This window comes from Paroedura picta, chromosome 16 (assembly GCF_049243985.1).
Source record: "Paroedura picta isolate Pp20150507F chromosome 16, Ppicta_v3.0, whole genome shotgun sequence".
Taxonomy (NCBI): Eukaryota; Metazoa; Chordata; class Lepidosauria; order Squamata; family Gekkonidae; genus Paroedura; species Paroedura picta.
In genome coordinates, this window is record NC_135384.1 from 17,034,448 (window position 1) to 17,047,632 (window position 13,185).

A 13,185-nucleotide genomic window follows, 5' to 3' on the forward strand; every position below is an offset into this window, starting at 1 on the left:
TGAAGTTCCAGTAAACTCCAGCATCCCATATATTTGGTCTCTAAGGTACTGTACTGTACACATTCTTCAACCGCTGATCTTCATTTTGAATTAACAGCATATCGTACAACAATCCTGTTTTCCCCCCACATAATACATTATGTTGCTTTAAAATCCACACTGGGCACACTATTACAGAGTAAACACATGCAGCTGGCAGAGTAGAATCTCAGGCAAATGAAACTATACATCATGCAGGAGAGCTGCAATTAGATCTCACTATGTTTACTTTAAGACCCAAAAGCCGCTGCAGGGGCCATGCGTAATTGGGATAGAGACTGCACAGCTGATGGAAAGGAATGAGCCTTCCTCTCCCGTCCTATGCCATATCCCTGATATTTTTAAAGTCCCTGAAGGTTCTTTTACCAGTGAGGGAAGAAAGATCAGTATAATTTTGCGGCTTCAGAGGTGAGCGGCAGGAGCATGGTGTGGGGTGAGCCCAGTCTCTGAGACTCCAATCGTGACCTTGGGCCACTTAGATTTTTGCTGCCCCGATGTTGCTCTTTAATCTCAAGGAAAAATCTGAGAGAGTTGATTATTGATCTCCCACATAAAATGCTGCTTGACCTTTGAACGGGCTCATCTGAAGTGAAAACAGTATTCTTATTTTCATCAGTGCAATGTTGGAGGGTATGATTCCTACCACTAGGATGTCACATCCAATTTAATATTTAATACACGCTGCTCATTGGGACTCCCTGCCACATGTTTGGGTGTCTTCATTCACCACAGGAAACAAAGACGATGAGGGACCAAGGGACCAAGCCCTATGAAGATAGGTAGAGGGATTTGGGAATGTTCAGCTTGGAGAAAAGGAGGTTGAGAGGGGACATGATAGCCCTCTTTAAGTATTTGAAAGGTTGTCACTTGGAGGAGGGCAGGATGCTGTTTCTGTTGGCTGCAGAGGAGAGGACACGCAGTAATGGGTTTAAACTACAAGTACAACGATATAGGCTAGATATCAGGAAAAAGTTTTTCACAGTCAGAGTAGTTCAGCAGTGGAATAGGCTGCCTAAGGAGGTGGTGAGCTCCCCCTCACTGGCAGTCTTCAAGCAAAGGTTGGATACACACTTTTCTTGGATGCTTTAGGATGCTTTGGGCTGATCCTGCGTTGAGCAGGGGGTTGGACTAGATGGCCTGTATGGCCCCTTCCAACTCTATGATTCTGTAATGAGGGGATCTGAACCTGGTGGCAAAGTGGGGTGGGGGTGACAACCATCCCACTCACTGGCCAGCCAGCCGCCCAGCTGCTATTCACACAACTGCTACCCCCTGCCTGGGAGCCTGAGGGGACATTACCCCTCAATCCCCCCGCAAACACACCAGGCCTCCTCAACAACAGCGTGCAAGCCGGCTCTTGTGAGGTTTCTTCTTGTTTAACCACCACTTCCTGTTGCTAGGGCAACTAAAATGGTGGCCAAACTCTTGCGAGAGGAAGTAATCTCCCAAGAGATCAGGAAGGCTTACAAGGCATCTTCAGCTCCACATACTTTATCTGAAGGCAAAAGACAGCAAATGGGGGATAGGTAGGGTCAATTTTTCAAGCTCCAGGCAAGAGCAGTATCAACAGGGATAAAACCCAGCTCAGGGGGTGGGGATCAGTTAAACGCTTTAAGCCACCTCTGGAAACTATTGGAGTACACATTTTTTTAACACCGATTTGACTTTTATTTAGGAAATGCATCTTCTGTGATGGAGTGGTGAAGGTTCCCTGTCTGAGTGTGGAATTTGTGTTAGGAAGCGGCGGGGGGAGGGGGAATCTTTGGAGAAGGATGGGGCTCGTGTGCAACCATATTAACATTCCCCCGTGTCCCGCTGTCTCGCCTCTTCCAGTTCCGCTACAAGACCCGGGTTTACAAGCAGACCAACCTGGATGAGAAGCAGCTTGCGAAACTCCACACTAAGGTAAGAAGAGAGATTTTCAGCCCTTCTAGCAAAAAATGAAACACAAATAAGCTCTATGTCTAAAGCAGGGAAAGTCTAAAGCAGGGCTAGTCAAACTATGGCCCTCCAGATGTCCATGGATTACATTTCCCATGAGCCCCTGCCAGCCTTCACTGGCAGGGGCTCCTGGGAATTGTAGTCCATGGACATCTGGAGGGCCGCAGTTTGACTACCCCTGGTCTAAAGTCTAAAGTAGCTCTCAAAACCTCCAGTTGTTTTACAGTCACAGCATTTAAATTCTGTGACCTGAAATGTTTTGATATGAAAGTAATTTGTGTAAAGAGGATGGTTATGTATAAATCCAGCGCTTAGCAACAGTATTGCTCAAAGTGGGGTTCAGAGACCCCAGGGGGTCTGTAAGGTAATTCCAGGGGTTCTTTGGAAGACCCTCTCATACCCATCTGGCTGGTGTGAAAAGGAGGCAGGAGCTCTCCACCTGAGGGAAAGGGGATGAAATTAGGAGTTGGTTGCCTAGATTCCAGTTCACCCCTGAGTGTTAGACAGAAAATGTGTTGATTGGTTGCCAGGATCCAATCGTTTTCACTCTGTTTTCTAATGCAAAAGATTTTGGTACAAAGACAGTCCAAAGATGATAAGAGCCAATTGCAGTTTTCAGTGGAATCTCATGACATTCTGTGAGTAAGAAAACAGTCAGCGTCTTATAATAAGAACATTAACTTATCAGAATTAAAGTTTAAATGATTTAGCAATCCTTTCAGAAATTTGGTCCTAGGTTCCACATCCAGGGGAAGAATAGTATCAGACCCTTTGTGTTCCCTGTGGGGAGAGCCAGCTTGGTGTAGTGGTTAGGAGTGTGGACTTCTAATCTGGTGAGCCGGGTTTGATTCTGCACTCCCCACATGCAACCAGCTGGGTGACCTTGGGCTCGCCACGGCACTGGTAAAACTGTTCTGACCGAGCAGTGATATCAGGGCTCTCTCAGCCTCACCCACCCCACAGGGTGTCTGTTGTGGGGAGAGGAAAGGGAAGGTGATTATAAGCTGCTTTGAGACTCCTTTGAGGAGAGAAAAGTGGCATATAAGACCCAACTCTTCTTCTTCTTCTTCAGTAATATCTGGGCTCTCTCAGCCTCACCTCCCTCACAGGGTGTCTGTTGTGGGGAGAGGAAAGGGAAGGTGATTATAAGCTGCTTTGAGACTCCTTCGGGTACAGAAAAGTGGCATATAAGAACCAACTCTTCTTCTTCTTTTATATTTCTACAACCATTTCTGGGAGTTTTTTCAAAATTCTTCCCATCCCTGAGGAACTGGTGTCAATCTAGAGGCTGAACTATGCAATACGGTTTTATTGAGTCGCTCCAATCTTTCCTGCCATACAGCACTGCTGGGAGCATCATTTGGAAAAAAGGCAAGAGGCCAATTTGACTTAGAACTGCAGTATGGAGTTCTCCCCTCCCCCTCCCCATGCTGCTTTGGCTTGGGCTAATGATGTGGGGGGAAAGAAGATGCTCCTTCTCCCCCAACACCAGACCCAACTTGACCCCAAAATGTATTGTGTAAGTTGTGTAAGTTATGAACCAATAAGGAATTTTCCTGCTGTCTCTGGTACAAAATGGCGAAGTTGATTAGAATGCAGGTCAGGGATCTTTAAGTTCTGGCCCTATAGGATCATTTCAGCCTATAGGGGCTGACTTCATAGGTCAGTAAAGACAGTACAGATATGAACTTGTTTATTGAACAATTCCATCTTCTCATGCATTGGTTTTGGAAGTCTTCAAGCTAACCGAATCTGGACGCTCCAAGAAACTGGCATTCAAACCGACTAGAGTTTGCTTCCTGCCCACAAACTGGGATTCAAACTCACTGTTCACCTGAGGTTTAGGATCCCAGATGGTGAGCAAGAAACAAACTTCAGTTTCTGGAAAGGCACATGTTTAAACGTTGCAACAAGTTGTGGCTAGAATAAAAGACTTCTAAAATCCAGAAGTCTTCAATCTGGGCTCTGAAGACAAGCGGAAAAGAGGAAGGATCTTATGATCATGAAATTAACCATGTTGTAAACAAGCTCCATTCTGAATACAGAGTTTAATGGTGCAATTTTTGCTGTGCATAAATCCGTACAGTAACTCCCCCCCCCCCCAAATGGGTAACTTTTCCCCAGCTATTGTCTGGATACTTGAGAGCAAGAAACCTTTTTAGAAAGGCTTTACGCAGCTAGAACTTCTTCCAATGCTTGTATTCATTCTGATGACAGGTGTTTACAGCCTCCCACTCCAGAGTTTGCATATGCTGAAAATCTCTTATTGACAGTAGAAAGTTGATTCCCAGGGCTCCACACGTGTGAATACTAGAAATATCATGCTTTAACTAAAATGTGAAGGGAAGTGCAATGGTATTTACTCTGAGGTTAAATGGAGGGAAACTCTAAGGCAGGGGTGCCCAGCCTATGACTCTCCAGATTGCTAATTGTAGTCCAGAGAGATCTGGAGAGCCACAGTTTGGCCACCCCTGTTCTTAGGTGAACAGTGAGTTTACATTAATTTGCCTTATTTATATAGAAATGTATATCCCAGTTTAGTCCCCAATGGGGACTCAGATTGACTTCCAACAGCTTTCTCTGGATCTCCAGTTTATCTCATAAGGGCTAGTTCAAGCTGAGAAGATTCATTCATTCATTCATTCATTCATTCATTCATTCATTCATTCATTCATTCATTCATTCATTCATTCTGGGAGAGAACTCAGGAGCGGTGTGATGTTATAGAGATCAGCTGTAATTCTAAGAGAACTCTAGCCCCCACCTGCAGGTTGGCAACCCCATTCCAACCACCATGCCACCCTGACTGAAAAGTGGGTTCTTCTCCACTGAAGTCGTTGCAGGCAGGGGGGGGGGGTGCACACACTGGAGCTCCTATGCCCATCACAAAATTTAGTGCAATCCTGAATAGAGTTAAAGGTAAAGGTATCCCCTGTGCAAGCACGGGGTCATGTCTGACCCTTGGGGTGACGCCCTCTAGCGTTTTCATGGCAGACTCAATACGGGGTGGTTTGCCAGTGCCTTCCCCAATTGAACAGAGTTATACCCTTCTAAATCCAATGAAGCCATTGGGCTTAGAAGGGTGTAACTCTTCTTAGGATGATAGTGTTAAGTACCAGGCCCAGCTCTGCTGTGTTCCTTTTTTCAACCCGCAGTATTCTGTCCCCTCCCTCCCTTGCCCCTCAATGGCTGTCACTGGCAAATCTTTCCCCAGACGGGGTTGAAGAAGTTCCTAGAGTACGTCCAACATGGAGCAGCTGAGAAAGTGGCACGACTTCTGGATAAAGGGCTTGACCCCAACTACCATGATTCTGACACTGGGGGTAAGCATTGGGGGGCACGAGGGGGGAGGGCAACCTTGGATGCCACTCATACAGCCCCCTACCATAGTGACCCGTGTTCTCTCTGCAGAAACGCCTTTGACGTTAGCAGCGCAGTTGGATGGAACGATAGATGTGATTCGGTTGCTGTGCCTTGGCGGTGCCCACATAGATTTTCGAGCCAGGGATGGAGCCACCGCACTGCACAAAGCTGTGTGTTCACACCACTACGCAGCCCTCATGGTAATCCTGCTTGCTGGTCCCCATCAGCTGCAATACACTTGAGCAGGGGTAGTCAAACTGCGGCCCTCCAGATGTCCATGGACTACAATTCCCAGGAGCCCTTGCCAGCATTCGCCAGCGAATGCTGGCAAGGGCTCCTGGGAATTGTAGTCCATGGACATCTGGAGGGCCGCAGTTTGACTACCCCTGCACTTGAGGGTCAAGGTGCAGATGATGTGATGGGAGCACTTTTATAGATGTCAGTTATTTTATTATATATATATATATATATATATATATATATATATATATATATATATATATATATATATATATATATATATATATATATATAGTGCAGATTTCTAGGTTGCCTTTCTGTACTTGGCCCCACTCTGCAAATATTTTGATTTGCAAGTGTAAAATCTGATAGATGATGTCACGCTGAACTTTTGTTCGTTAATGCTAATACTGTGCAGCTTCATGTGTATAAGATGCTGTCTTGTATCCAGCAAAGACTTTTCTGTGGAGACAACAACTTCTACCCATGGAGTATGGTTTTCCTGCCTTCCTTCTCTCCCAGCATTCTCAGATGCCCCTTCCCCAACCGTGTTCTTTGGGGAGAGGGGATGTGCAGGGACAGGATTTCAGGAGCCATTCCGGGCTGCCCCACAGGTTGAGGCAATGCAGGAAAATCTCTCTCCTTGGGTGGGAACTTTGGCACCTGCGGAAGCATCTAGTCTGGATGCAACTCACTGGGTGGGTAGGGAGGAGACAGACAGACAGACAGACAAGATTTTAATGTACCTAAGGCAGCCCCTAGAAAAAGTGTTTCTTTGCCATTCATGTTTCCCTGTCTGCATCCCTCAGGCACTCTTGGATTTGGGGGGCTCTCCCAATTACAAGGACCGCCGTGGGCTGACTCCACTCTACCACACAGCCATGGTTGGAGGCGACCCGCGCTGCTGCGAGCTTCTGCTGTACAACCGGGCCTATATCGGCACCACTGATGAGAATGGGTGGCAGGAGATACACCAGGTGAGCCTTTGCATGCTAACCAGGCCTCTCGGCTCCTCTGCTTTAAGCCAAAGGGATTCATAGCTGTCAGGGTTGGTTCTAGCCCTGGCCACTGAGAAGGATGACCATGCCGTGCTTCTGATCATTCCCCCCGCCCCCAGATTCCTGAATTCTATTTTTCCACGTACCAGGCTTGCCAGCATGGACATTCCCAACACTTGGAGCACCTGCTCTTCTATGGTGCTGAGCCAGGGGCGCAGAATGCATCTGGGAACACGGCACTGCACATCTGCGCACTCTACAATAAGGTAGGTAAGCATGAAGACGCGTATAATGTTTTTTAGAGCAGCGAGGCTGATCCAGAAGTGCCTTTTTCCCTTTAAAAAGAGAAGAAAAGCTGCTTTTTTTACTTCCCGAAGGAGCCTCAAAGCGGTTTACAATCACCTAACCTTCGTCTCCCCACAGCAGCCACCCTGTAAGGTAGGTGGGGCTGAGAGAGCTGTGAGAGAACTGTGACAGGCCTAAGATCACCCATCTGACTGCATGGGGAGGAGGGGGGAATCAAACCGTCTCTCCAGATTAGAGGCCACGACTCTTAACAACTGCACTATGCTGGCTCTCAAGCGTATGTCTTTAAGTCTCAAACTTAAGCCCTGAAGTCCAAACATACCTTCCCTCTTCCACTGCTTTGGCAGGGTTCAAACAGAAGCTGGCTGTACACATTGCTGGTTGGTTGTCTTTCCCTGTCACCAGGAAACAGCCTGCCCACCCATCCCTGGGGCAGGTTTGCATGTTATTGGGAGGGGGGGGGACCCCTCCATTTTAATAAGGTGATGAATGAACAGATCAGTGTATGGATACGCATATCATGCTTTTAAAAAATAAAAAAATACAGAGAGCCTTCCTAAAGCATAGTGGAAGGGACAATGCTGACGGCTGAGCAAGCGTTCAATTTGCTGGTGGGTGGACCTGACCCTGGCTGTGCACACTTGTTCATTCATGGTGCCATGGGTAGAAGTTGCACCCCATTTATTCCTCATCTCTGTCCCAACCCGTAGGAGAGCTGTGCCCGTATCCTGCTGTACCGGGGAGCTAACAAAGAAATCAAGAACAACCATGGTCAGACGGCCTTCCAGGTGCGTGGTGAATGAAGCTCCAGATAGAATGGGGCACACCGACCCCAATTTGAGCCTAAGATCCTGTATTCAGTGCTGTAGAGCATGTGCAGTCCCTGTGTTTAGGTCGGTGTGTCTGACTAAGGACCAGAGTAGCGCCCTGCTTGTCATTTTGCAGGGATTAGGGTACATTTTCTTACATGTCTCACAAGGAAACAGGAGTATGAACAGGCTCTTAACCTTGGAGTGGCTTTCTAAACATTACAGTTCAGTTGACAAGGCTTCTGAAGGGAATTAGATTCATGATGGAGCAGTCCAGCAGTGGCTATTGAGCATGGTGAGTAAAGGGAACTTCCATATTCAGAGGTAATAAACCTCCGAAATTCAATTCTAGGAAAGTCTTGGCCTTTGTGCCCTGCTTGTTTGCCTTCCAGGACAACTTGTTGGCCACCATGTGAAACAGAATGCTGAACAAAACGGGCCACTGGTCTGATCCAGCAGGGCTCTGCCTATGTTCTTATGACATTTCTTGCCCAATTTTCTGGGGCCTGGGATGTGTTGCTAAGATCCCTGCCTGCACACTCACACACACACACACACACACACACACACTTTATCCCCTTCTCCTAGCACTGCAGACTGCGTGTGTGCAAAAACGTGCTGTGAAGTTGCGGCCAGCAAGGTGACCCTGGCAAGGGGCTCTGAAGGCAAGTGAGAGGCAGGGCTGGTTTGCCATGGCCTTCCTCCGCAGAATCTCCCCTGGCGGTCTCCCTTGCAAGGACCGGCTCTGCTTTGCTTCCAAAATCTGAGGAGACTGTTCTGTACCAGGCTGCCTTCCCTCACTGCAGCACGGCCTTAGCTTTGAGGCACTGTCACAGGAGATGTGACAAAGGGGGGACGGTCCTTGCACCTAATCTCAAGGGGGATCAATGAAATCCATGTCTCTCTCACACACACAGCTAACGTCATTGCAAACAGGAGGCAGAAAGTGGCCCTGATATTCATAGAATCATAGAATCATAGAGTTGGAAGGGGCCATACAGGCCATCTAGTCCAACCCCCTGCTCAACGCAGGGTTCCCAATGACCAGCGCTGCTCCATTTGTACTGAATGGTTGATTTCAGCAGCTATACCGCAAAAGTCTGCACTAGGGTTGAGCTGTCTGGGGTGCTCTGGCCAAAGCGCACCAGAGCGCTCAACCCTAGAAGTGACCGTAGGTCAGCTCCTGCATAAGTGCAGAAAGGGGAATCCTAGTATATTTACTTCTGTATCTGCACTGTCACACAGAATCAAGAGTAGGGGTGAAACTTGGGGGGGGGGGTTGGGGGGGGAATGGCGCATGTCCAAGACTGGAGCTAAACCTTGCCTTCTCTCACTTCTCAGAGTTTAAAATATTGAACCTTTAACTGTTTCTATATTGCTGTAAACATTAAACTCGGCCTCAGGCCAGCCCAAACGCCACAGAGAAATCCTCCGTTTCTTGTTGGTCTGTCAGCATGTGGAGAAGGATTCATCTCTGACATACACGTGTGTTTGTGTGTGTGTATGTGTGTGTGTGTGTGTGCGTTTGTCTCTGTATGCGCATATTCCTTCCACGTTAGGTGGCGGTCATTGCAGGAAACTTTGAGCTGGGGGAGCTGATCAAGAGCCACCGGGACTCTGATGTAGGTGAGTGTGATGGGGGAGGGAGGGGTAAAGAAAAGTCAGTGCTCTCAATGTGAACTGCAAATTGATGTCAGTTGTCCAGGTTTCACTCGCGCACACACACAGACAAACATAAGAAACTTGGGAGCTGTAGCTCTCTAAGGAGGCTAAGAAATTCTAAGTTTCAGAACTGAGAAAACTACACTTCTCAGGGATCTTGGGGCGACATCAAGACAGCTGAATTGGCTTAAAACCTGAGATTTCTCACAAGATTGAATGGCCTTGTCACATGGAGACTTTCATGTGGCCACCAGAAGTAAAACGTATCTCCACACTTCTTCACATCCAGGTCTTCTGTTCCTTGTCCTTCCATGGTGTATTTGTCATCTCTTTCTGCTTTCTGAAATCAGATCTCAAACGTGGTCTAAGAAAGCACGGAGAAATGAGGAGGCGTCCTCGGAAGGACGGCAAACGGAAAGCCAAACCATGAGGAAACTTGAACAAATACTGCTACAGATCAGAGCCCAAACTACAGGGAAACATCTGGGGGGAAAGGCCCTATGTCTGTATCCAGTCTCACATGTTGCCCTTTCCCCATACTCCTGTTCCAACAATTCTGACCCAGCTCTCTTTATTCCCTTGCAAGACTTTCAGTGGCATGATGGAAATACACACAAATGCACACAGGCTGTGATCTCCCATCCACTGTTCCTCCCTGGCCCCCAAATCTGGTCCGTGTCATGATATCTCCTCAGGGATGCAGCCATAATTGATTCTCTTCCATTTCCATTTTCTGCAATGCCATCTCCCCCCCGCCCCTTTCAGTCCCGTTCCAGGAGACCCCGCAGTATGCCAGCCGCCGCCGAGACGGGTCTCAGGGCCTGACGGTGCCCCATACTTTGCTACGGGCCAACAGTGACACCAGCATGAACCTCCCCGACTGGATGCTTTATGCCCCCCCATCCACGCCGTCTGCCACTGTGGCTGTCCAAGGCCAGAAGATCACCACGGGGACCTTGCGTAGTTCCAGCAGTCCCCGTGGAGCTCGAAGCCGCTCTCCTTCACGGGGACGCCACACGGATGAAGCCAAAAAACAGCGAGGTCGGCCCAGGTACGTTTAAAGGCTTCAGGCAGGCCTGACCCAGTTTGGGGTGATTTAAGATTATTTGCCTTCCAGAGTTGCAGATGCAAGTCTCAGTCCTGAGCAAGGATGCAAACTATGTTCCATTCAAACTGTCAAAGATTGTCTTGTGTAAAGCTGAGCAAACTTGCAGGCCATTTAGTTCAGGGAGACATTCGTGCTTTTTATCAGCTCTGCTACCCACTTCACAGAATCACAGAGTTGGAAGGGGCCATACAGGCCATCTAGTCCAACCCCCTGCTCAACGCAGGATCAGCCCTAGCATCCTAAAGCATCCAAGAAAAGTGTGTCTCCAACCTTTGCTTGAAGACTGCCAGTGAGGGGGAGCTCACCACCTCCTTAGGCAGCCTATTCCACTTTTGTTAAGAGAAATTCACAGGTTAAAGGGCTCTCTTGTACGCAGATGGTTAACAGTAAGCCCAGTGCCGGAAAACACACAGATAGCCCTGGACTGGTTTGCCAAGCTCTGGAAAATGTTTCAGCTTGTGTAGGAGTGTGTAAACAGTCAATGAATCCTTCTCATTGACACCTTAAATGTTTTAGATGCCTGCCCAGGAGTTCCCTTGGTAGCACTCGCTGGAAGACAGGATTTTGAGTCTCTTTCGGAGAGAAGTGGGATTGACTGGATTAAAAGGAAGGGAGAAGAGACAGCGTTGGCTCAGGGCCAAATGACACCTGATATTGGAGAGCTGTGATCAGATTCCCTGGTCTGAAATTAAGCATTAAAAAAACCACCAAAAACGGCCGTGAGGGGCGCTGATGTGGCTTGAGGATGCAGCTGCCAGCAAAGGGGAGCAGCTTTAGTGCTTCCCCCATATAGTGTTTCCTGGATCGAAATGGGCCCACCTAGACCTCTTTGAGGGACCCATATTGTCTTTTTCTACATAAAGGGAACATCCTGGGTTGAGGAAATGTTGGGGGAGGGGGAATTTGAAGAAACGGGGGTAGGAAGGAGAAAACCCTTTTCTCTGCACTGCAGACCTCATCTGTATTCCCTTTGCGCCCACGGCTGCTTTTTGAGGTTAGATTACGCATTGGGGGCCTGATGGTAAGATTATTGTATCTATCGCCTCCCATTTTTACCGCACTGTCCTCTACCTTTGTAACCCCATGTCTCCACTACGGCCTGGCACGCCTCAGACAGTTTGGGCTGCCTTAAGATGATTTTGTGTTGGCCTTATTTCCCAGGTCTTGTTTACTGGAGGTCTTCGCTGTATGGTAGAATTACTTCTCCTATTCTGGAATCCTCCTTGAGTCTCAGCCAAAAAAAACAAGCTATAGATGAAGTTAATAATAAAAACAATAAATAGTTTGGTGGTCATAAAGCATTCTTTCCTGTCTCTCTCTATTTCGGCAGCTCCAGTGGCTACCAGAAGGAGTCGGCGGGAGGGAGCACCCTGAGTAGCCGGGGGGTGAAGCGGAAACTCTATTCGGCTGTGCCTGGCCGCACGTTCATGGCTGTGAAACCGTACCAGGCCCAGGCCGAGGGTGAGCTCTCCATCAGCAAGGGCGAGAAGATCAAGGGTACGTTGATCTCTGTGCACACCCTTGGATTGGCCGGTGGTCCTCCCTGACCCAGGATGCCGGGGTCCTTGGTGGAAGACTGGTGGACTTAACAAAGGGGCTCTCAAACATTGTTTTTGCTTCTGTGGGTGTGTTTGCGTGAAGTGCTGTCAAGTCGCAGCCCAATTATGGTGACCCCAGCGAAGGACTTTCAAGGCAATTGAGAAGCAGAGGCCATTGCCTTCCTCTGCAGTCCTCACTGGAGGCCTCCCTTCCAAGCACCAATCAGGGTTGACCCTGCTTAGCTTCTGAGATCTGACAAGATCAGTCTTTGCCATGCCACCTTCCCATTCACCCTACACAAAGTGTATAGTATCCCATTTGGCATCACGCTGAGGACAACCTGAATTTGTGGGAAATGGAAGGAGCACGGCCAGTTGGAAGGGACAGGGAGAAGGAACTTGGGCATGATAGAAAAGATTCTGCCAAGTGTTCCGAATGGATCCATCTGCCTCACATACTCACATACCTCTTCTGGCAACACCAGCCTTTGTTCTTGAGTACTTGGCACAAAGAAACTGTACATATCAGGAGTGGAGGCCACATTCAAGTCTGCACAGTCTCTGTGTTGTATGAATTTTGCATGCATTAGCAACATAGATAAGCATAAAGCAGAACCTTGAAATGTCCAGCAGTCAGTTTGCACATACCAAAGCTGTAGTTACATGCAAGATATGCACTTCAGTCCTGTTCAGAAAGCACTGTCCATGCATATTGTGTCTATGCATGTTTACCTTTCCCTAGTATACATGGACATAATGCCTGAAAAGGGCTACAATTCCCAGTTGTACCAGCTGGGATACAAAATTGGGAGCAAAATTTTGGGAACTGCTTTGGGAAGGGTATCAGAAAGCTCCTCGAATCTTTATAGCAAAGCTACCAACTACCTCACACTTGGAGAATCCTGGACTTAGCAAATATATTTTGGAACTGAGGGCCAGGGGAATTGCGAGGTTTGGTTTATAACTATGTGTGTGTTTGTTGTGAAGAGTTTGGTTTTGTCTGGAGTGTTTTATGAGTGTACTGTCATTCTTGTGTAGTTGGTTTATACATGCAAGCTTCTGTCAGAGTAGCGTGGCCAGAGAAGAATTCTGGAAAACAAGATTCCTTTAAAACTGTGATCTTGGTCAACTAAGATCCCTCTGTTCTATTGAACTAGAGACAGAGGTATGCTAATAAAAAG

General features: G+C 47.8%; 1 protein-coding gene across 5 annotated transcripts in view; it reads left to right on the top strand.

Moving 5' to 3' along the window:
- SHANK1 (SH3 and multiple ankyrin repeat domains 1) overlaps positions 1 to 13,185 on the top strand; it is a 105,499-nt gene that overhangs the window by 35,974 nt on the left and 56,340 nt on the right. For all 5 annotated transcript variants that reach the window (XR_013227117.1, XR_013227118.1, XM_077315674.1 and 2 more), the window contains 9 exons: positions 1,873 to 1,944; positions 5,195 to 5,303; positions 5,392 to 5,543; positions 6,393 to 6,560; positions 6,731 to 6,847; positions 7,598 to 7,675; positions 9,256 to 9,322; positions 10,124 to 10,409; positions 11,797 to 11,963. Coding sequence is in view for 3 of the 5 variants with exons in the window: in XM_077315674.1 (XP_077171789.1) it covers positions 1,873 to 1,944; positions 5,195 to 5,303; positions 5,392 to 5,543; positions 6,393 to 6,560; positions 6,731 to 6,847; positions 7,598 to 7,675; positions 9,256 to 9,322; positions 10,124 to 10,409; positions 11,797 to 11,963 (1,216 nt within the window). In the remaining 2 variants the exon portion in view is untranslated. The remainder of the gene's footprint in view (positions 1 to 1,872; positions 1,945 to 5,194; positions 5,304 to 5,391; positions 5,544 to 6,392; positions 6,561 to 6,730; positions 6,848 to 7,597; positions 7,676 to 9,255; positions 9,323 to 10,123; positions 10,410 to 11,796; positions 11,964 to 13,185) is intronic.